At 52.3% G+C, this 24183-nt stretch overlaps 1 protein-coding gene across 1 annotated transcript in view; it reads left to right on the top strand.

Annotated features, from left to right (window-relative positions):
• Positions 1–24183, top strand: part of LOC140197491 (receptor-type tyrosine-protein phosphatase T-like) — a 156475-nt gene that overhangs the window by 30604 nt on the left and 101688 nt on the right. Inside the window, exons 2-7 of the mRNA XM_072257472.1 lie at positions 3764–3928; positions 7347–7736; positions 10467–10564; positions 11211–11403; positions 21096–21195; positions 22432–22702. Coding sequence (XP_072113573.1) covers positions 3764–3928; positions 7347–7736; positions 10467–10564; positions 11211–11403; positions 21096–21195; positions 22432–22702 — 1217 coding nt within the window. The remainder of the gene's footprint in view (positions 1–3763; positions 3929–7346; positions 7737–10466; positions 10565–11210; positions 11404–21095; positions 21196–22431; positions 22703–24183) is intronic.

Raw genomic sequence — 24183 nt, 5'->3', positions numbered from 1 at the left:
CCCTCCCCCCTCCCCCTCTCCCCCTCCCCTCTCCCCTCACCCCCTCCCCTCTCCCCCTCCCCCTCCCCTCTCCCCCTCCCCCTCTCCCCCTCCCCTCACCAGCCTCCGCCCCACCCCCTCCCCCTCTACCCCACCCACCCCCTCCCTCTCCCCCACCCCCACCCTCTCCTCACACCCCCCACCACCCACCACTCCCCCTCCCCTACCCCTTCCCCCTCACTCCCTCTCTCCCCTCTCTCCCTCTCCCCCCTCTCCCCCTCTCACCCTCACCCCTCACCCCTCCCCCCTCCCCTCCCCTCTCCCCTCCCCCCACCCCACCCCACACCCCCCCCACCCCACACCCCCCCACCCCACTCACCCCCCACCCCTCCCCTCTCCCCCTCCCCCCCCCCTCCCCTCCCACTCCCCCCTCCCCCCCCTCCCCTCCCCTCCTCCCCCTCTCCCACCCCCTCTCTCCCCCTCCCCCTCCCCTCCCACCTCCCCCTCTCTCCCTCTCCCCACCCCTCTCCCTCTCCCCCTCCCCTCTCCCCCTCCTTATCCCCTTCTGCCTCTCTCCCCTTCCACCCCTCCCCTCTCCCCACCCAATCCCCTTCCATCCATCCCCTCTCCCCCCCACCGTGTCCCCTTCCACCTCTCCCCTCCCCTCCCCTCCCCTCCCCCTCCGCTCCCCTCCCTCCCCCTCTTCCCCCCTCCCCTCCCCTATCTCCCCCTCCCCTCCCCTCCCCTATCTCCCCATCTCCCCTCCCCTCTCCTATCTCCACCCCTCCCCTATCCCCTCACTCCCCTCCCCACTCTCACCCTCCCCACCCCCCACCCCACCACCTCCCCCACCCCCATCTCCCCCCTCTCCCCCTATCCCTCTCCCCCTCTCCCCCTCTCCCCCTCCTCTCCCCTCTCCCCTCACCCCTCTCCCCTCTCCCCCTCCCCATCCCCACCCCCCTCCCCCCTCCCCCCTCCCCCCCTCCCCCACCCCCCACCCCCTCACCCCTCTCCCCTCTCCCCACTCCCCCTCTCCCCCTCCCCACACCCTTCCCCCACCCCTCTCCCCTTCCCCCCTCCCCCTCCCCCTCCCCCTCCCCCTCTCCCCTTCCCCCTCCCCCTCACCCCTCCCCCCTCCCTTCCCCCCCTCTCCCCTCTCCCCTTCCCCCCCTCTCCCCTCTCCCCTTCCCCCTCTCCCTCTCCCCTTCCCCCCTCTCCCCTCTCCCCTCTCCCCTCTCCCCTCTCCCCTCTCCCCCTCTCCCCTCCCCCTCCCCCTCTCCCCTCTCCCCTTCCCCCTCCCCCTCTCCCCTTCCCCCTCCCCCTCTCCCCTTCCCCTCTCCCCTTCCCCCCTCTCCTCTCCCCTTCCCCCTCTCCCCTCTCCCCTTCCCCCTCTGCCCTCTCACCTCCTCTCTCCCCCTTCCCCCTCTCCCCCTCTCTCCCTCTCTCCCCCTTCCCCCTCCCCCTCCCCCTCCCCCTCTCCCCCTCTCTCCCCCTTCCCCTCCCCCACTCTCTCCCTCCCCCTCCCCCTCCCCTCCCCATCTCCCCCTCCCCCCTCCCCCTCCCCCTCCCCATCTCCCCCTCCCCCCTCCCCCTCCCGCTCTCCCCCTCTCCCCTTCCCCCTCTCCCCTCCCCCTCCCCGCTCCCTCCCCCTCCCCCTCTCCCCTTCCCCCTCCCCCTTCCCCTCCCCTCCCCTCCCCCTCCCTCCCCTCCCCTCCCCTCCCCTCCCTCCCCTCCGCTCCCCTCCCCTATCTCCCTCCTCCCCTCCCCTATCTCCCCCTCCCCTCCCCTATCTCCCCCCTCCCCTCCCCTATCTCCCCCTCTCCCCCTCCCCCTCTCCCCCTCCCCCTCTCCCCCTTCCCCCTCCCCCTCTCCCCTCCCCCCTCCCCCTCTCCCCTCCCCCCTCTCCCCTCTCCCCCTCTCCCCTTCCCCCCTCTCCCCCTCTCCCCTTCCCCCTCCCCTACCCCCTCCCCCTTCCCCCTCCCCCTTCCCCCTCCCCCTTCCCCCTCTCCCTCTCCCCCTCCCCCCTTCCCCCTCCCCCCTCCCCTTCCCCCTCCCCTCTCCCCTTCCCCCTCCCCCTCTCCCCTTCCCCCTCTCCCCTCTCACCCCCTCTCTCCCCCTTCCCCCTCTCCCCCTCTCCCCCCCTCCCCCTCTCCCTCTCCCCCTCCCCCTCTCCCTCTCCCTCTCCCTCTCCCTCCCCCTCCCTTCCCCTCCCTCCCTCTCCCCCTCCCTTCCCCTCCCCTCCCTTCCCTTCCCCTCCCTTCCCCACCCTCCTTCCCCTCCCTCCCCCTCCCTCCTTCCCTCCCTCCCCCTCCCTCCTTCCCCTCCCTCCCCCTCCCTTCCCTCCTCCTCCCTCTCCTCCTCCCTCCCCTCCCTTCCCTCCTCCTCCTCCCCTCCCTTCCCTCCTCCTCCCTCCCCTCCCCTCCTCCTCCCTCCCCTCCCCTATCTCCCTCCTTCCCCTCCCCTATCCCCTCTCCCACTCTCTCCCTCCCCCTCCCCCACCCCTTCGCTCCCCCACCGCTCCCTTCCACCACCCCCTCCCCTCTCCCTCCCCTCCCACTCACCTCCCCACCCCACTCCCTCTACCTCCCCTCTCCCCTCGCTCTCCCCCCCTCCCCTCGCTCTCCCCCCCCTCCCCTCGCTCTCCCCCCTCCCCCTCGTTCTACCCCCTCCCCTCCCCCTCGTTCTACCCCCTCCCTCCCCGTCTCCTCCCTTTCCCCCTCCCCCTCCCCCTCCCCCTCCCCCTCCCCCTCCCCCTCCCCCTCCCCCTCCCCCTCCCCCTCCCTCTCCCCATCCCTCCCCCCTCCCTCCCTCCTCCCTCTCCCCTCCCTCCTCCTCCCTCCCTCCTCCCTCCTCCTCCCTCCCTCCTCCCTCCTCCTCCCTCCCCTCCTCCCTCCTCCTACCCCTCCCTCCTCCTCCCTCCCCTCCCTCCTCCTCCCTCCCCTCCCTCCTCCTCCCTCCCCTCCCATCTCCCTCGTTCCCTCCCCTATCCCCTCCCTCACTCTCTCCCTCGCCCTCTCCCCCCTCCCCTCCCCCTCTCTTTTCCCCTCCCCTCCCCCTCTCTTTTCCCCTCCCCTCCCCCTCCCTTTTCTCCTCCCCCTCCCCCTCCCCCTCCCCCTCCCCCTCTCCTCCCCCTCTCCCTCCCCTCCCCTCCCCCTCTCCCTCCCCTCCCCTCCCCCTCTCCCTCCCCCTCTCCCTCCCCCTCCCCCTCCCCCTCTCCCTCTCCCTCCCCTCCCACTCACCTCCCCACCTCTCTCTCTACCTCCCCACCCCACTCTCTCCTCTCCACACTCTCCCACCTCTCCCCTCCCCGCCCTCACCCTCCCCTCCCATCCCTCCCCCCTCTTCTCCCTCCTCTCCCTCCCCTCCCTCCTCTTCTCCCTCCCTCCCTCCTCTTCTCCCTCCCCTCCCTCCTCTTCTCCCTCCCCTCCCTCCCTCTTCCTTTTCCCCTCCCTGTCCTCTTCCTCCCTCCTCCCCATCTCCTCCCTCCCCCTCCCCCTTCCCCCCTCTCCCCCTTCCTCCTCTCCCCCCATCCCTCCCCCCTCTTACCCCCTCTATCCTGTCTCGCCCTCACCCCTCCCGACCCCACCCTGCACCCTCTCCCTCCGCCCTCTCTCCCTCCCCCTCACTCTCCTCTCCTCCATCCCCTCCACTCCCCCTCCCCCTCTCCCACTCATCCCTTCCCCTCCTTCTTACCCCCTCGCTCTTGTCTCCCCCTCACCCCTCTCTTCCCTCCCCCCCTCACTCTCCTCTCCTCCATCCCTCCACTCCCTCCCCCCCATTTCAGGTTTTGGGGCTGACGATGACACAGGTTTGGACTACGATGGGCACTATGGGCAGAGAGGGTGCAAGGACATCTGCAAACCAGGCTTCGTGCCAGTGGACATCTCCGGTCTCTCTTGTAGCCGTGGACGCTGGTTCAAGCACGCGACCCAGGACATCGAGTGTCAAGGTGAGTGTCACGGTGGTGATCGTGGCTCTACCACGGACTCACAGGTTGGGATCCGGGTTCAATTCTGACCTCAGGTACTGTCCATGTGGAGCTTGCATGTTCTCCCTGTGACCGTCTGCGTTTCCAACAGTGACCCAGTTTCCTCCCACATTTCAAACACAGGCTGATTGTTGATTGTGAAATTAGCTTGATGGGTGGGTCTGGGATCAGACTGTGCACCGTGAGGGTGGGTGTGGGATCAGACTGTGCACCATGTGGGTGGGTGGGTACGGGATCGGACTGTGCGCCATGTGGGTGGGTCTGGGATCGGACTGTGCGCCGTGTGGATGGGTCTGGGATCGGACTGTGCGCCGTGTGGGTGGGTCTGGGATTGGACTGTGATTCTTTGTGAATGGAATGGGATTGTACAGTGTCCTGCAGAGATTCTGGTATCAGTCCATGCCCTGCGATTGGATCGGACCATGTCCCAGTACCAGGCCGTGTCTCACTGTGTAAATGGGATCATTCTATGCCCCACTATCAGGACTTCTGAAAATCCAAGTACACAACATCAACCAATTCTCCTCTGTCTATCCTGCTTGTCATTTCTTCAAAGAATTGCAACAGATTTGTCAGACAAGATTTTTCCTTGAGGAAACCATGCCGACTGCAGTTTATTTTCTCATGTGCCTCCTGAGACCTCATCCTTAATAACCAACTCTAACATCTTCCCAACCACTGAGGTCACAATAAATGGCCTATAGTTTCCTTTCTTCTCCTCCTTTCCCTTCCTGAAGAGTGGAGTGACAATTGCAATTTTCCAGTCTCCTGGAACCATTCCAAAATCTAGTGATTCCTGAAAGTTCATTTTAATGCCTCCACAATCTCTTCAGCCACCTCTTTCAGAACCCTGGGGTGTACACCATCTGGTCCAGGTGACTTATCTACCTTCAGACCTTTCAGTTTCCCCAGAACCTTCTCTCTAGTCATGGCAACTCCACACACTTCATGACCCCAGACCACTGGAACTTCCACCATCCTGCTTATGTGAAGACTTGCAAAATACTTATTCAGTTCACATGCTGCCTTGTTCCTTGTTCCCCATTACCACCTCTCCAGCTTTGTTTGACAGCGGTCTGATACCCACTCTCGTCTCTCTTTTTCACTTTACGAGGGGTGGTTGATAAGTTTGTGGCCTAAGCTAGAAGGAGTCAATTTTAGAAAACCTAGCACATTTAATTTTCCTACATTTACACACTTAGTCCAGCGGTTGTGGAGCATACGGATCCCTTCTTTGTAGAAATCGGCATCTTGGACCTCCAGAAAGTGATCCACAGCAGGGGTGATTGATAAGTTCGTGGCCTAAGGTACAAAGAGATGAGTCATGAACTTCAAACTTTCTGCATTTTCACTCAGAGTTGAAACTGCACCTGCATATAACATAGAAACATAGAAAATAGGTGCAGGAGTAGGCCATTCGGCCCTTCGAGCCTGCAGTGCCATTCAGTACGATCATGGCTGATCATCCAACTCAGAACCCCGCCCCAGTCTTCCCTCCATACCCCCTGACCCCCGTAGCCACAAGGGCCATGTCTAACTCCCTCTTAAATATAGCCAATGAACTGGCCTCAACTGTTTCCTGTGGCAGAGAATTCCACAGATTCACCACTCTCTGTGTGAAGAAGTTTTTCCTAATCTCGGTCCTAAAAGGCTTCCCCTCTATCCTCAAACTGTGACCCCTCGTTCTGGACTTCCCTAACATCAGGAACAATCTTCCTGCATCTAGCCTGTCCAATCCCTTTAGGATCTTATACGTTTCAATCAGATCCCCCCTCAATCTTCTAAATTCCAACGAGTACATGCCATGTACATGTAGGAGGGGACTATGTTAAAAAATAAATGTGTTAGGTTTTCTAAAATTGACTCCTTCTACCTTAGGTGACGAACTTTTCAATCACCCCTCGTATGTATCTGAAGAAACCTTTGGTATCCTCTTTAATATTACTGGCTAGCTTACTGTCGTATTCCATCTTTACCTTCTTAACGATTTTTTCATTGCCTTCTGTTAGTTTTTAGAAGCTTCCCAATCCTCTCACTTCCCTAATGTTTGCTCTACTATATGCCCTCTCTTTGGCTTTTATGCTGGCTTAGACTTCTCTTGTTAGCCATGGTTGTGTCATCTTTCCTTCAGTATACTCTGAGATGTATTATCCTGTCACTTCCGAATTGCCCCCAGAAATGTCAGATATTGCTGCTTTGACATCATCCCTGCCAGTGTTCTTTTCCAATCCATTCTGGCCGTCTCCTCTCTCGTGCCTCTGCAATTCCCTTTACTTCATTGTAATACTGATACATCTGGCTTTAGCTTCTTCTTCTCAAATTTCAGGATGAGTTTGATCATATTAACTAAGGATTCTTCTGATGAATTCTAGTGCATTGCACAACACCCAATCCAGGATGGCTGATCTCCTACAGGGCTCAACCACGAGCTGCTCTAAAAAGCCATCTTGTAGGCACTCTTGAAATTCCCCTTCCTGGAATCTGGCACCAATTTGAATTTCCCAATCTTCCTGCATATTGTAATCCCCCATGACTATTGGAACATTGCCCTTTTGGAATGCATTTTCCATCCTCCATTATAATTTGTAGACCACATCCTTGCTATTGTTTGGGGTCTGTACACAAATCCCACCAGGGTCTTTTTACGCTTGCAGTTCCTTAGCTCTATCTAGAATGATTCAACACCTTCGGACCCTATGTCACCTCTTTCTAATTAATTAATTTCAGTTTTTACCAACAGAGCCACACCACCCCCTCTGCCTTCCTGCCTGTCCTTTCCATACAATGTGTATCCTTGGGTATTAAGCTCCCAGCTTTAATCTTCTTTCAACCAAGATTCAGTGACACGTACAACATCATACCTGCCAATCTGCAACTATGCTGCAAGTTCATCTACTTTGTTCCATTTACTGCACACATTCAAATATAACACTTTCAGTCCTGTGTTCACCCTTTTCAATTTTATCCCCGTTTGATATTGCAACTCATGCTGTTGAATGCAAGTTTGCCCTATCATCAGTCTCTCTACACCTTGTCTCTTTATAAATTAACTGCCGCATCCTCAGCCCTATCATTCTGTTTCCCACCCCCCTGCTATGTACCAGGTTTAGACCACACCTCTCAGTGATTTTGGGATCAGACCACAACTCTCAGTGACTTTGGGATCGGACCGCGCCTCTGTGTTTCTGGGATCGGACCGCACCTCTCGGTGTTTCTGGGATCGGACCGCGCCTCTCAGTGTTTCTGGGATTGGACCGCGTCTCTCAGTGTTTCTGGGATTGGACCGCACCTCATGGTGTTTCTGGGATGGGAAGTGCCTGTCGGTGTTTCTGGGGTCAGACGTGTCCCAAGCTCATTGAGTGAATTTTGCCTTTTACAGAACTGCCACCATTCAACGTGGTGAATGTTTCTACCCCAGCGGACAGCATCACCCTGTCGGGTCACTTTAAATACTGTCCCAACAGCAGTGCTGCCAAACTGAATGTCTGGCTTCGCTGTAAATGGTATGAGAGTCACAATTCACGCTGTAAATCAGGCCCGGAGGTCATCAGCCAAAGTCATCCCTACTGTAGCTCGGCTCTGCATAACTGGACCTGCCAAAATCTCAGGCCGTTCTCCCGGTACGACATCCAGCTCTTTGTGAGTTACTCTCTTCCCAGCTCTGGCAGCCCTGGATTTAGATTCAGCCCTATGGACACCAGGGGCCAAAGACAGATGCAAACTTTTGAGAAACCACTTCACACATCGAGGGTAAACACCAGCCAAGCAGGTGAGGAAGGGGATTGAAACGACATCAAGGTGTCACCATTCATGAGCCAGGCTGCTCAGGCACTGGGGTTGCTCCGTGTGGGGAGGGGTAACGGTTCTCCAGCTACTGTGTGTTTGCGCCCAGTGCTGGGGAAGGTCACAGAGGACGTGGGCTATGGGACGGGACAGGACAGGAGCTGGAAGTGGCCATTGCTGGAATTGGGGAGGAGGCTGATAGAAATGCAGAGGTGGCCGTCCAATTCAATATTGAAATCCAGGCCCTGTTAGCAAGGCCAGCATTCATTGCCCATATTTAGCTGCCCCTGAGAAGGTGGATTATCTTCGAGGGTTTTTAAAGCAGGATGTAGGGAGTCCTACTCGGAAAGAGGTTGTACGCAACCTTATCCTGGGGTATGAGAATGGCCAAGTGTGGAAGTGACCCTTTGGGAACAGTGAACATTGTTCAGTAAGATGCAGAGACAAGAAACTGCAGAGTTTGCAGTCTGGAGCTTAAAACTAAATGCTGCAAGAACTCAACGTGTAGGCAGCATTTGCAGAGGGAAATGAACAGTCAACACTTTGATTTGACTCTTCCTCAGTTCAGTCAGATCGAAGGTAGTCACGGAAAAAGAGAACGTTGGTTCTAGAGTTCACGTCTTAAACTGGGGAGGGCTGATTTCGCCAGTGTAAGGCTGGACGTGGCAGTGTAGATTGGGAGGAGACATCATCAGAGAGGAGAGAGATGTTCGCAGGCGAGATAGTGAGGGTCCACTCGGGTAAGAGGGAAAAACAAAAGTGTCAACTCTCAGCATTTGGTTTGCAGTGAGACCCTGTAGGGGTCGGAGAAGAGAACTTGAGAAAGCAGTTGAGGGATAAGGAAGAGGTGGCTAGCGGGATAAGGAAGAGGTGCCTAGCGGGATTAAGAAGAGTTCCTACACAGGGTGTTTGACAGTCTTCATTTTTCAAAATGGGTCTTTTGAGGTTTCTGTGCTTTGTGGCTTTCTGTAAAGAGATGAATTTCAAGGCTGCATAATGGATGCATAGTTTGATAATAACTGTACTTTGAACTTTGAATGATGGTGTGGGTTTATTGTGGAACACGTCTGTGTTTTGACGAAGGAAGTATTAGAGACAGGGTGGATAAATCCCCACGGCTTGACGGGATGCTATGGGACGGTAGGGAGGAGATTGCTGTGTCTCTGATGCAGATCTTTGCATCTTAGTTAACCACAGGTGAGGAATGTGAAGATTGGAGAATAGTTTGCACTGCTCCCTTGTTCAAACACGGCGGTAGGAATAAGCCAGGAAACTACAAGAGAGCGAGGCTGTCTTGTAGAGGGAAATAATTGAAAACTATTCCAAGAGACAGGATTTATGTTCATTTGGAAAGGCAGAGACTGATTGGGATGGTCAACACGGTTTTGAGCAAGGAGATGCTGTCAGATTGAATTTTTTGAGAGGTAACTGAGAAAAGTGATGAAGACAAGGCAGTAGGACACAGCTAACATGGAGCGGTGACAGATAGACTGGGTGGTTTTGGATCTGAATACTGAGTGATGGAGTGTACAGATAGTGTTATGGCCACATTTAATACCACACACAGCTGTGCTCACCCTGCTATAGGAGGGTCTCATTAAACTAGTGGGAGTGCAGAGAAGATTTATGGGCAGGTTACTGAGATTTTGAGTTTGGGTTGTAAGGAGAGACTGGGCGGGTTCGAACTCTTTTCCCTGGAGTATCAGAGGCTGAGGGGTGAGCTTATAGAAAGGGATAAATCATGAGGGGCATAAAACAGGTGAAAGCCTGCCCAGGGTAGGGAGTCTAAAATGAGGGCACAGCTTTAAAGTGAGAAAGGACATATTTAAAAAGGGCCGAGGGTCGTGCGTGTATGAATGAGCTGTCAGAGACAGTGAGTACGGTTATGATATGTAAAAGACCCTTGGACAGGAAAGGCTCAGAGTGAAATGGGCCAAATGCAAGTTGGCGTCTTGGTCAGCATGGAGGAGTTTCTGTGCTCTCTGATCAATCAGCCAGGAGAGGAACGTGTGTGTGGTGGTGAGCCCTGCTCCTGCCGGCCTTGTTCTCGCTGGCAGACACGGTGGGTTTGGGAGCTGCCATCGCATCAGCCTGTGGTTTATTTTGTGGGTGCTGCATACTGCAGCCAGACTGCACGGTGGGGAAGGTCGGTGGGTCTCTCCGTTACTGGATGAATGTCTGACAGTCAGGTGGTGAGGTGGTCTACCTGTGCGAGAGCTCAGATGGAGCCTGGCCTCTGTCGGCATTGTCTGCTGTGTGAACCGACCTCACTGATATCTCTCTCTCCTCCCCCCCTCTCTTCCTCCCCCCTCACTCTCTCACTCATTCTCTCACATTCTCTCCCCCTCTCTCTCTCTCCCCCCTCTCTCCTCTCTCTCCCCCACTCACTCTCTCACTCATTCTCTCACATTCTCTCCCCCTCTCTCTCCCCCCTCACTCTCACTCATTTTCTCTTTCATTCTCTGTCTCTCTCTCTCTCTCTCATTATCTCTCTCTTCCCCCCATCTATCTCTCTCTCTTCCCCCCCACTCACTCTCTCACTCATTCTCTCACATTATCTCTCTCTCTCTTCCCCCCTCTCTCCTCTCTCACTCATTCCCCCCCCTCTCTCTCTCTCTCTCACATTCGCTCACTCTCTCTCTCCCCCTCTCTCTCTCACTCTCACATTCTCTCTCTCTCTCTCTTTCACATTCTCTCCCACTCTCTCATATCCCAGTGCCTGACAAACCCTGGTTGCTGGAAGTGGACGTGGTCGAGGGGAGGATTAGCTGGGATCTACCGAATTCATGCCGTGCTCAAGTCCTTGGTTCTCAGGTACGTTGAGACCCTCTGTCTCCCCTCCTTGTCCATCTCCCTCCCTCTCTCTCTCTCTGCTTCCAGCACTCTCCTGGTCTCTCCAACACACGTCCCCATGTTGTTCCTGCATCCTCTCTCTGCTCCCCACCCACCCTGGTCTCAGCCCCTCTGTGCCCTGTTGCTCTCTCGGTACAGTCAGTACCATTCCTCACAGTGCCGACTGTGAGATCCGGGTTCAATTCCGGCCACTGCCTGTGTGGGATTTGTACGTTCCCCTGTCACCACATGGGTTCCATAGGGTGCTCCCGTTTCCTCCCGCTTTCCAAGACACGAGGTTAGAGTTAGTCAGCTGTGAACATGCCATGTTGGCGCTGGAAAGATGGTGCCACTTGCGGGCTGCCCCAGCACATCCTTGCTGATTGGATTTGATGCAAATGATGCCTGCTTTAAATACATGTGACACGTAAAGCTTACCCAATCTAATCTCCTCATCAACCCTATCTGTACCCCTGTCCCTCCATTACCCTCCCTCTAAACCTCTTGTCCCCTCTCTCTCCCTTCCCGAACCCCTCTGTCTCCATCTCCCCGCTGTCTCCCTGCTTACTCTCCCCACTCAGTCCAGTCGAGTGCTAACAGACCTCATGTTCTCCTTTTCTGCCTGCAGATAACCATTGTTGGATCGAGAGCCCACGACGCCTCATTCCCTTCTGAACATGTGTTCACTTTCGATACCAGTACAACACAGCTAAAAAATTACACCTTCATATGTGCAACGAAATACACCATTACTCTGCAAGCTGACAGCTCGGTGGGCTTGGGGAATAAAGAAGAAGTGATAAGGACAACTGCAGCAGAAGGTCAGACTGTATTCATGGTTCCCTATCCCAGAACACTCACGGTGCCCATGGTTACCTATCCAAGAACACTCATGTTGCCATGGTTACCTATCCCAGAACACTCACGGTGCCCATGGTTACCTATCCAAGAACACTCATGTTGCCATGGTTACCTATCCCAGAACACTCATGGTGCCATGGTTACCTATCCCAGAACACTCATGTTGCCCATGGTTACCGATCCCAAAACACTCATGTTGCCATGGTTACCTATCCCAGAACACTCACTGTGCCCATAGTTACCCACCCAGACACTCAAAGTGCCCATGGTTACCTATCCCAGAACACTCATGGTGCCATGGTTACCTATCCCAGAACACTCATGTTGCCCATGGTTACCTATTCCAGAACATTCATGGTGCCTGTGGTTACCTATTCCAGAACACTCATGGTGCCCATGGTTACCTATCCCAGAACACTCATGTTGCCACAGTTACCTATCCCAGAACATTCACGGTGCCCATGGCTACCTATCTCAGAACACTCATGGTGCCTATGGTTACCTATCCCAGAACCCACATGGTACCCATGGTTCCCTATCCCAGAATACTCACAGTGCCCATGGTTACCGATCCCAAAACACTCATGTTGCCATGGTTACCTGTCCCAGAACACTCACTGTGCCCATAGTTACCCACCCAGACACTCAAAGTGCCCATGGTTACCTATCTCAGAACACTCATGGTTCCATGGTTACCTATCCCAGAACACTCATGTTGCTCATGGTTATCTATTCCAAAACATTCATGGTGCCTGTGGTTACCTATTCCAGAACACTCATGGTGCCCATGGTTACCTATCCCAGAACACTCATGTTGCCATGGTTACCTATCCCAGACCATTCACGGTGCCCATGGCTACCTATCTCAGAACAATCATGGTGCCTATGGTTACCTATCCCAGAACACTCACTGTGCCCATAGTTACCCACCCAGACACTCAAAGTGCCCATGGTTACCTATCCCAGAACACTCATGGTGCCATGGTTACCTATCCCAGAACACTCATGTTGCCCATGGTTACCTATTCCAGAACATTCATGGTACCCATGGTTACCTATCCTAGAATACTCATGTTGCCCATGGTTACCTATCCCAGAACACTCACTGTGCCCATAGTTACCCACCCAGACACTCACGGTGCCCATGGTTACATATCCCAAACATTTGTGGTGCCCATGGTTACCGACCCCAGAAAACTCATGTTGCCCGTGGTTCCCTATCCCAGAATATTCATGGTGCTCATGTTTACCTATCCCAGAATCCACATGGTGCCCATGGTTACCCACCCAGAGCACTCAATGTGCCCATGATTACTGATCCCAGTAAAAGAGAGGCGAGAGTAGATATCAGACCACTGGAGAATGATGCTGGAGAGGTAGAAATGGGGGACAAGGAAATGGTGGGGGAACTGAGTAAGTATTTCGCATTAATCTTCACTATGGAGGACGCCAGCAGTATGGTGGAAGTTCAAGAGCGTCAAGGGGCTGAAGCGAGTGCGGTTACTATAACTAGGGAGAAGGTTCTAGAGAAACTGAAAGGTCTGAAGTCACCTAGACCAGATAGTAGACACCCCAGGATTCTGTAAGATGTACTTGAAGAGATTGTGGAGGCATTTGTAATCATCTTTCACGAATCACTAGAATCTGGAATGGTTCAGGAGGACTGGAAAACTGCAAACGTCACTCCACTCTTGAAGAAGGGAGAGAGTCGAAGAAAGGAAATTACAGGCCAGTTACTCTGACCTCAGGTGGTTGGGAAGATGTTGGAATCAATCGTTAGGGACGTGGTTTCAGGGTACTTGGAAGCACGACGTGAAATGGGCCAAAGTCAGTGTGGTTTTCTCAAGGGAAAATATTGCTGACAAATCTGTTGGAAATCCTTGAGGAAATAACAAACAGGATAGACAAAGCAGAATCACGTGGAATATTTGGATTTTCAGAAGGCCTTTGACAAGACGTCACGCATGAGGCTGCTTTACAATCTACGAGCCCATGGTATTACAGGAAAGATTCCAGCATAGATAAAGCAGTAGCTGATTGGCAGAAGGTGAAGAGTGGCAATAAAGGGAACCTTTCTGATTGGCTGCTGGTGACGAGTGGTGTTCCACAGGGGTCTGTGTTGGGACCGATTCTTTTTACATTATATGTCAATGATTTGGATGACGGAATTGATGGCTTTGTGGCCAAGTTTGCGGATGATATGAAGATAGGTGGAGGGGCAGGTAGTGGTGAGGAAACAGGGAGGCTGCAGAGGATTTAAACAGATTAGGAGGATGGGCAAGGAAATGGGGAATGGAATTGTATTGGGAAGTGTATGTCATGCACTTTGGTAAGGGGAATAAAAGCATAGACTATTTTCTAAACAGGGAGAAGGTGCAAATGGATTTGGGAGTCCTTGTGACGATTCCCTAAAGGTTAACTTGCAAGTTAAGTCGGTGATGTTGGCATTCATTTCGAGAGGACGAGAATGTAAAAGCAAGGGTGTGGTGCTGAGGCTTTATAAATTATCAGGGAGGCTCACTTGAAGTATTGTGAGCTGCTTCGGGCTCCTAATCTGAAAAATTATGTGCTGACATTGGAGAGGGTTCAAAGGAGGTTAGCAAAATGGATTCTGGGATTGAAAGGCTTATCCCATGAGGTATGTTTGACAGATCTGGGCCTGTACTCACTGGAATTTCAAAGAGTGATTGGGGATCTCATTGGAACCTGTCGAATGTGGAAAGGACCGGATTGAGTGGAACAGGAGAGGATGTTTCCAGTAGTGGAGGAGTCTGGGAACAGAGAGCACAATATCAGAATAGTGGAATAGAGATGAGGAAAATTTCATAAACCCAAGGGTGGTGAATCTGTGTAATTTACTGCCACGAGTGACTGTGGAGGACAGGTCACTGGATGCATTTAAGACAGAGGTCGATAGATTCTTCGTAAGTCAAGATGTGAAAGGTTATGGGAAGAAAGCAGGAGATTGGGGTTGAGAGGGAATTGGGTCAGCCATGATCAAATGGTGGAGGAGATTCAATGGGCCGAATGGCCTAATTCTGTTCCTATATCTGATGGTGTTGGGTCTTTGGACTGTGGGAGGAAACCAGAGCCCATCGAGGAAAATCATGTGCACAAGGAAGAATATAGAAACTTTGTCACAGATAGAGATGGAACTGAGCTCCAGCCTCTGACAGCGGAGATCTCGTAGCGTTCTGCTGATCGTTATGTTCCCGTCACGTTTATCCATCTTGAGCTAAAGTACCGCAATTGCTTTTCTGCCATCATCTGGCACCTCGGCTGCGATTTGAAACTTGTGTCTCTGTCTGAGCAAACCCTTCCCTTTTCAACTCACGGCAGCCTGGGGCACGTCAGGCCCTGGGGATTTATCCAGTTTACGCCCTGTGAGAGGCCTAATGTCTCCTCCTTTTAGTGACCAGAAGGTCTTGTGTTGTGTTGTGTTGTGTTGTGTTGGGAGGCAGATTTTGGAAAGGTGCAAAAATAACAGGGTTGTTATCATGGGTGACTTTAACTTCCCTAATATTGATTGGCACCTGATTAGTTCCAAGGATTTAGATGGGGCAGAGTTTGTTAAGTGTGTCCAGGATGGATTCCTGTCACAGTATGTGGACAGGCCGACCAGGGGGAATGCCATACTAGATCTAGTACTAGGTAATGAACCGGGTCAGGTCACAGATCTCTCAGTGGGTGAGCATCTGGGGGATAGTGACCACCACTCCCTGGCCTTTATAATTATCATGGGAAAGGATAGAATCAAAGAGGACAGGAAAATTTTTAATTGGGGAAGGGCAAGTTATGAGGCGAAAAGGCTAGAGCTTGCGGGTGTGAATTGGGATGATGTTTTTGCAGGGAAATGTACTATGGACATGTGGTCAATGTTTAGGGATCTCTTGCAGGATGTTAGGGATAAATTTGTCCCGGTGAGGAAGATAAAGAATGGTAGGGTGAAGGAACCATGGGTGACAAGTGAGGTGGAAAATCTAGTCAGGTGGAAGAAGGCAGCATACATAAGGTTTAGGAAGCAAGGATCAGATGGGTCTATTGAGGAATATAGGGAAGCAAGAAAGGAACTTAAGAAGGGGCTGAGGAGAGCAAGAAGCGGGCATGAGAAGGCCTTGGCGAGTAGAGTAAAGGAAAACCCCAAGGCATTCTTCAATTATGTGAAGAACAAAAGGATGACAGGAGTGAAGGTAGGACCGATTAGAGATAAAGGTGGGAAGATGTGCCTGGAGGCTGTGGAAGTGAGTGAGGTCCTCAATGAATACTTCTCTTCGGTATTCACCAATGAGAGGGAACTTGATGGTGGTGAGGACAATATGAGTGAGGTTGATGTTCTGGAGCATGTTGATATTAAGGGAGAGGAGGTATTGGAGTTGTTAAAATACATTAGGACGGTTAAGTCCCCAGGGCCTGACAGAATATTCCCCAGGCTGCTCCATGAGGCAAGGGAAGAGATTGCTGGTTCCCCTGGTTCAAAAAAGGTGGTAGGGATAGTCCGGGTAGTTATAGACCAGTGAGCCTTACGTCTGTGGTGGGAAAGCCGTTGGAAAATATTCTTCGTGATAGGATCTCTGGGCATTTAGAGAATCATGGTCTGATCAGGGACCGTCAGCATGGCTTTGTGAAGGGCAGATCGTGTCTAACAAGCCTGATAGAGTTCTTTAAGGAGGTGACCAGGCATATAGATGAGGGTAGTGCAGTGGATGTGATCTATATGGATTTTAGTAAGGCATTTGACAAGGTTCCACACGGTAGGCTTATTCAGAAAGTCAGAAGGCATGGGATCCAGGGAAGTTTGGCCAGGCGGATTCAGAATTGGCTTGCCTGCAGAAGGCAGAGGGTGGTGGTGGAGGGAATACATTCAGATTGGAGGATTGTGACTAGTGGTGTCCCACAAGGATCTGTTCTGGGACCCCTACTTTTCATGATTTTTATTAACGACCTGGATGTGGGGGTAGAAGGGTGGGTTAGACAATAGACAATAGGTGCAGGAGTAGGCTATTCGGCCCTTCGAGCCAACACCGCCATTCACTGTAATCATGGCTGATCATTCACAATCAGTATCCAGTTCCTGCCTTATCCCCATAACCTTTGATTCCGCTATCTTTAAGAGCTCTATCCATCTCTTTCTTGAAAGCATCCAGAGACTTGGCCTCCACAGCCTTCTGGGGCAGAGCATTCCATATATCCACCACTCTCTGGGTTAAAGTTTTTCCTCAACTCCGTTCTAAATGGCCTACCCCTTATTCTTAAACTGTGGCCTCTGGTTCTGGACTCACCCATCAGCGGGAACATGCTTCCTGCCTCCAGCGTGTCCAATCCCTTAATAATCTTATATGTTTCAATAAGATCCCCTCTCAGCCTTCTAAATTCCAGAGTATACAAGCCCAGTCGCTACAATCTTTCGACATATGACAGTCCCGCCATCCTGGGAATTAACCTTGTGAACCTACGCTGCACTCCCTCAATAGCAAGAATGTCCTTCCTCAAATTTGGAGACCAAAACTGCACACAGTACTCCAGGTGTGGTCTCACCAGGGCCCTGTACAGCTGCAGAAGGACCTCTTTGCTCTTATACTCAATTCCCCTTGTTATGAAGGCCAGCATGCCATTAGCTTTCTTCAATGCCTGCTGTACCTGCATGCTTGCTTTCAGTGACTGATGTACAAGAACACCTAGATCTCATTGTTTCCCCTTTTCCTGACTTGACTACATTTAGATAATAATCTGCCTTCCCGTTCTTACCACCAAAGTGGATAACCTCACATTTATCCACATTAAACTGCATCTGCCATGCATCTGCCCACTCACCCAGCCTGTCCAAGTCACCCTGCATTCTCATAACATCCTCCTCACATTTCACACTGCCACCCAGCTTTGTGTCATCAGCAAATTTGCTAATGTTACTTTTAATTCCCCCATCTAAATCATTAATATATATTGTAAACAGCTGCGGTCCCAGCACTGAACCCTGCGGCACCCCACTGGTCACCGCCTGCCATTCCGAAAGAGACCCGTTAATTACTACTCTTTGTTTTCTGTCAGCCAGCCAATTTTCAATCCATGTCAGTACTCTGCCCCCAATACCATGTGCCCTAATTTTGCCCATTAATCTCCTATGTGGGACTTTATCAAAGGCTTTCTGAAAATCCAGGTACACTACATCCACTGGCTCTCCCTTGTCCATTTTCATAATTACATCCTCAAAAAATTCCAGAAGATTAGTCAAGCAGGATTTCCCCTTCGTAAATCCATGCTGACTCGAACCAATCCTGTTACTGCTTTCCCGATGTGCCGTAATTTCACCTTTTATAATTGACTCCAGCATCTTTCCCACCACCGACGTCAGGCTAACCGGTCTATAGTTCCCTGTTTTCTCTCTTCCTCCCTTCTTGAAGAGAGGGACAACATTAGCCACCCTCCAATCCACAGGAACTGATCCTGAATCTATAGAACATTGGAAAATGATTACCAATGCATCCACGATTTCTAAAACCACCTCCTTAAGTACCCTGGGATGCAGACCATCAGGTCCCGGGGACTTATCAGCCTTCAGACCCAACAGCCTATCCAACACCATTTCCTGCCTAATATAAATTTCCTTTAATTCATCCATTACCCTAGGTCCTTTGGCCACTATTACATCTGGGAGGTTGTTTGTGTCTTCCCTAGTGAAGACAGATCCAAAGTACCTGTTCAACTCGTCCGCCATTTCCTTGTTCCCCATAATAAATTCACCCGCTTCTGTCTTCAAGGGCCCAATTTTGGTCTTAACTATTTTTTTCCTTTTCACATACCTAAAGAAGCTTTTACTATCCTCCTTTATATTCTTGGCTAGTTTACCTTCGTACCTCATTTTTTCTCCGTGTATTGCCTTTTTAGTTACCTTCTGTTGCTCTTTAAAAGTTTCCCAATTCTCCAGCTTCCCACTCGTCTTTGCTATGTTATACTTCTCTTTTATTTTTATACTGTCCATTACTTCCCTTGTCAGCCACGGCCTCCCCTTACTCCCATAGAAACCATAGAAACTGCAGCACAGAAACAGGCCTTTTGGCCCTTCTTGGCTGTGCCGAACCATTTTCTGCCTAGTCCCACTGACCTGCACACGGACCATATCCCTCCATACACCTCCCATCCATGTATCTGTCCAATTTATTCTTAAATGTTAAAAGTGAGCCCGCATTTACCACTTCATCTGGCAGCTCATTCCATACTCCCACCACTCTCTGTGTGAAGAAGCCCCCCCAATGTTCCCTTTAAACTTTTTCCCCCTCACCCTTAACCCATGTCCTCTGGTATTTTCTCCCCTTGCCTCAGTGGAAAAAGCCTGCTTGCATTCACTCTATCTATACCCATCATAATTTTATATACCTCTATCAAATCTCCCCTCATTCTTCTACGCTCCAGGGAATAAAGTCCTAACCTATTCAACCTTTCTCTGTAACTGAGTTTCTCAAGTCCCGGCAACATCCTTGTAAACATTCTGTGCACTCTTTCAACCTTATTTATATCCTTCCTGTAATTTGGTGACCAAAACTGAAGATTCGGCCTCACCAATGCCTTATTCAACCTCATCATAACATTCCAGCTCTTATACTCAATACTTCAATTAATAAAGGCCAATGTACCAAAAGCTCTCTTTACGACCCTATCTACCTGTGACGATACTTTTAGGGAATTTTGTATCTGTATTCCCAGATCCCTCTGTTCCACGGCACTCCTCAGTGCCTTACCATCAACCCTGTATGTTCTACCTTGGTTTGTCCTTCCAACGTGCAATACCTCACACTTGTCAGTATTAAACTCCATCTGCCATTTTTCAGCCCATTTTTCCAGCTGGTCCAAGTCCCTCTGCAGGCTCTGAAAACCTTCCTCACTGTCTACTACACCTCCAATCTTTGTATCATCAGCAAACTTGCTGATCCAATTTACCACATTATCATCCAGATCATTGATATAGATGACAAATAACAATGGACCCAGCACTGATCCCTGTGGCACACCACTAGTCACAGGCCTCCACTCAGAGAAGCAATTCTCTACTACCACTCTCCGGCTTCTTCCATCGAGCCAATGTCTAATCCAATTTACCACCTCTCCATGTATACCTAGCAACTGAATTTTCCTAACTAACCTCCCATGCGGGACCTTGTCAAAGGCCTTACTGAAGTCCATGTAGACAATATCCACTGCCTTCCCTTCATCCACTTTCCTGGTAACCTCCTCGAAAAACTCCAGCAGATTGGTCAAACATGACCTACCACGCACAAAGCCATGTTGACTCTCCCTAATAAGCCCCTGTCTATCCAAATGCTTGTAGATTCTGTCTCTTAGTACGCCCTCCAATAACTTACCTACAACTGACGTTAAACTCACCGGCCTATAATTTCCCGGATTACTTTTCGATCCTTTTTTTAAACAACGGAACAAAATGAGCCACTCTCCAAACCTCCGGCACTTCACCCGTAGACAGCGACATTTTAAATATTTCTGCCAGGGCCCCCGCAATTTCAACACTAGTCTCCTTCAAGGTCCGAGGGAACACCCTGTCAGGTTCCGGGGATTTATCCACTTTAATTTTCCTCAAGACAGCAAGCACCTCCTCCTTTTTCCTCCCCTTAGGATCTTTCTTCCTCTTTGGAATTTCTTCCTGTTTGGCAAGTTTGCAGATGACACGAAGATTGGTGGTGTTGTAGATAGTGTAGAGGATTGTCGAAGATTGCAGAGAGACATTGGTAGGATGCAGAAGTGGCAGATGGAGTTCAACCCGGAGAAGTTTGAGGTGGTACACTTTGGAAGGACAAACTCCAAGGCAGAGTATAAACTAAATGGCAGGATACTTTGTAGTGTGGAGGAGCAGAGGGATCTCAGGGTACACGTCCACGGATCCCTGAAAGTTGCCTCACAGGTAGATAGGGTAGTTAAGAAAGCTTATGGGGTGTTAGCTTTCATAAGTCGAGGGATAGAGTTTAAGAGTCGCGATGTAATGATGCAGCTCTATAAAACTCTGGTTAGGCCACACTTGGAGTACTGTGTCCAGTTCTGGTCACCTCACTATAGGAAGGATGTGGAAGCACTGGAAAGGGTACAGAGGAGATTTATTAGGATGCTGCCTGGTTTAGAAAGTATGCATTATGATCAGAGATTAAGGGAGCTAGGGCTTTACTCTTTGGAGAGAAGGAGGATGAGAGGAGACATGATAGAGGTATACAAGATATTAAGAGGAATAGATGGAGTGGATAGCCAGCGCCTCTTCCCCAGGGCACCACTGCTCAATACAAGAGGACATGGCTTTAAGGTAAGGGGTGGGAAGTTCAAGGGGGATATTAGAGGAAGGTTTTTTACTCAGAGATTGGTTGGTGCGTGGAATGCACTGCCTGAGTCAGTGGTGGAGGCAGATACACTAGTGAAGTTTAAGAGACTACTAGACAGGTATATGGAGGAATTTAAGGTGGGGGGTTATATGGGAGGCAGGGTTTGAGGGTCGGCACAACATTGTGGGCCAAAGGGCCTGTACTGTGCTGTACTATTCTATGTTCTATGTTCTAAAATCAACAGGCAACGTGAAATGGTGGTTAGTGTAGAGCTGGTTCAGGCAGTTTGTTTGTCTTTGTTCAGTGCCCGGCACGTTTACCACAACCTTTTCCTGCAGAACCGTTTGCTCCCGAAATTCAGAGTCGTGTTTCAGAAATCACTGGCTCGACGGCTCGTATCCGGTTCACACACTCACACAAAGAATGCACTGCAGTGTCGTGAGTATTGCTTCTCTCCTTCATCATCCACCCCTCCGCCTTTCCTCCGCGCTCCCTCCCCCTCCCCCACAGTCCCTCCCCCTCCTCCCCCACGGACCCTCCCACTTTTCCTCCTCAGTTCCCCCCCCTCCCCACAGTCCCTGCTCTTCCCCCCACGGTCCTTCCCCCTTCCCCCCACAGTCCCTCCCCAAAGTCCCTCCCCTCCTCCCCCACTGTCCCTGCCCCCCTCCCCACAGTCCCCGCTCTTCCCCCCACGGTCCCTTCCCCCTCCTCCCCCACAGTCCCTTCCCCCTCCTCACCCATGGTCCCTCCCCCTCCCTCACAGACCCTACCCCTCCTTCCCCACGGTTCCTCCCCTTCCTCCACACGGTCCCTCCCCTTCCTCCACACAGTCCCTCCCCCTCTCCCCATGGTCTTTCCACGGTCCTTTCCCTTCCTCCACACAGTCCCTCTCCCTCCCCGCGGTCCCTCCACGGTCCCTCCCCCTCCCCCATATTCCCTCCCCCTCCCCCTCCCCCACAGACCCTACCCCTCCTTCCCCACGGTCCCTCCCCTTCCTCCATGGTCCCTCCCCCTCCCCCCACAATCCCTCCCCCTTTCCCTCTGCAGCCCCTCTCCTTCCCCCACTATCCCCCCTCCCCCTCTCCCTGCCGTCCCTCCACCTCCCTCCATGGTCCCTCCCCCTTCCTCTCCCCCATGGTCCCTCCCCCTCCCTCACAGACCCTACCCCTCCTTCCCCACGGTTCCTCCCCTTCCTCCACACGGTCCCTCCCCTTCCTCCACACAGTCCCTCCCCCTCTCCCCATGGTCTTTCCACGGTCCTTTCCCTTCCTCCACACAGTCCCTCCCCCTCCCCGCGGTCCCTCCACGGTCCCTCCCCCTCCCCCATATTCCCTCCCCCTCCCCCTCCCCCACAGACCCTACCCCTCCTTCCCCACGGTCCCTCCCCTTCCTCCATGGTCCCTCCCCCTCCCCCCACAATCCCTCCCCCTTTCCCTCTGCAGCCCCTCTCCTTCCCCCACTATCCCCCCTCCCCCTCTCCCTGCTGTCCCTCCACCTCCCTCCATGGTCCCTCCCCCTTCCTCTCCCCCATGGTCCCTCCCCCTTCCCCCCATAGTCCCTCCCCCCACTCTCTCCATCTCCCCCCCCACTCTCTCCATCTCCCCCCCACTCCCTCGCCCCCCCACTCTCTTCACCCCCCCCCAACTGACTCTGCCTCTGTTGTCACCGGTGCAGATTTTACGAGGTGATTGTTTCGCCGACAAGTTATTATTCACCCTCACGTTTAGAACGGGAAGGGTTGTGTCAGAATAGGCATCTGCTTGCATTCCAAGTGAAGCATCCATTCGAGGACTACATCAGTCTGCGCATTCCCACTGCCAACGTCTCTGGAACAATGACGTTGACCATCGGAGATAATCAGACCATTGGCAACTTCTGGAACAGACGTCTGGAGCCTGACCAGGAATACATAGTCACGTTGCGAGTCGTCAGTGACTGGAGTCCGGTGAGTGTGCGTCACCTGCCGCCATCTTGTGCGCTGTTCGCTCTTGTATCCAGGAGTCCTGGTAATCAGGTCAGTGGGCATCAGTGCCTGGAGTCACAGCTTGGAAAGGAAGGTGGACGTGGGTCCGACATGACAGTGTCCTGTGTCCGACCGTCCCCAGCCGCTACATCAGGGGTGAGGTCTTTGTAGCTCTGGGTCTTTACAGGATGAAGTTGCCCAACCCTCCTCTTTTCACAGCCAGGCTTGGGACTGTCCTTGGCGGGGTTATAAATAGGAGTAGTAATGTCAGAATCGGAGTGAGGAGTGGCTGTGGGACACTCAGTCTCTCAAACCACGCTGTCTATTTGGCTGATGTGAATGTAGCCTCAACTCCACAGTCCTGTCCACGGTGGATGATGGGAAAATGGAGGCTGTGTAGGAGGAAAGGGTTACATTGATCTTACAGCAGCTGAAAAGGTCAGCACAACATTGTGGGCCGAAGGGCCTGTACTGTGGTGTAATGTTGTCTGTTCTATGGCAGCAACCCTCACCCCTCATTTAACCACTTCTGCTTCAAAGATGTCAAGGTCACTGCTTCAGCTGCACTTTGGGCCAAAGGCTCAGAGTCCATCGGTGACTTATCTGTATACCTGATTCCGGCTTCTGTAAATCACACACAGGGGCTCCAGGTCTGTCTGCGTCTCAGAGATCTACAATCTCTCACCGTTTAGATCACCTGCTTCTTTATGATTCCTGACAATATGGGCGATTTTATATATGTAGCCCCCTGGTAAGCCTCAGGCTCACTCAACTGGCTGTCGTCAAGGGGAAGCAGCCTTCGGCCCCGCCAAACTGGGTAATCAAGTTTGTGTGGATGCTGTGTGATGTACCCCACCCCGGCAAATAACAGACAATACACTATATACGTTTAAATGATTACAATTTATCGATATTACTGGAACTATATAATTAATAGAGATAAAATATAAAAGGAAAGTAAAAGGCGCCAAACTTATCAAAGTTCAACCTCTTCGTGCACAACAGTTGGAGCTCTAGTAATGGTCCTCTTTTCACCATCTGATCCCCTCTGACCACCTCGGCCCACCACCTGGGACCAACCACAGTGATCGACCAGACGCTCCACACGAGTCTGTCTTCGTCACCTCTCCTCGCCGAAAACCCTGGGCCTCGGACTCCCGCACGGGAGTCAGCTAGTTTACGGCATCGTGTCCACTCTCTCTGTCCCCATCGCGCCTTCTGCGCCAAAACTCGTGCATTACAATAGCTTACAGACACACAAGAAAGAATAATATCTATCCCAATTAGTTAGCAACTGAATACAACTCTCTCTTTATAACCCAAACAAGCTGCTAGCGAGAGAACTTTCTCAACAGTTAACATAACAAAGCAGCCATTTTGATTAGCCTACACAGTAACATGAAAGAAGAAACCCCTTACACTCTCCCCCCCACCAAATAAAGTCATGTCCTCCTGACTTCTAA

The sequence above is a fragment of the Mobula birostris genome, chromosome 5, assembly GCF_030028105.1.
Source record: "Mobula birostris isolate sMobBir1 chromosome 5, sMobBir1.hap1, whole genome shotgun sequence".
Classification (NCBI taxonomy): domain Eukaryota; kingdom Metazoa; phylum Chordata; class Chondrichthyes; order Myliobatiformes; family Myliobatidae; genus Mobula; species Mobula birostris.
This window is presented reverse-complemented; position numbering and strand designations above follow the sequence as displayed.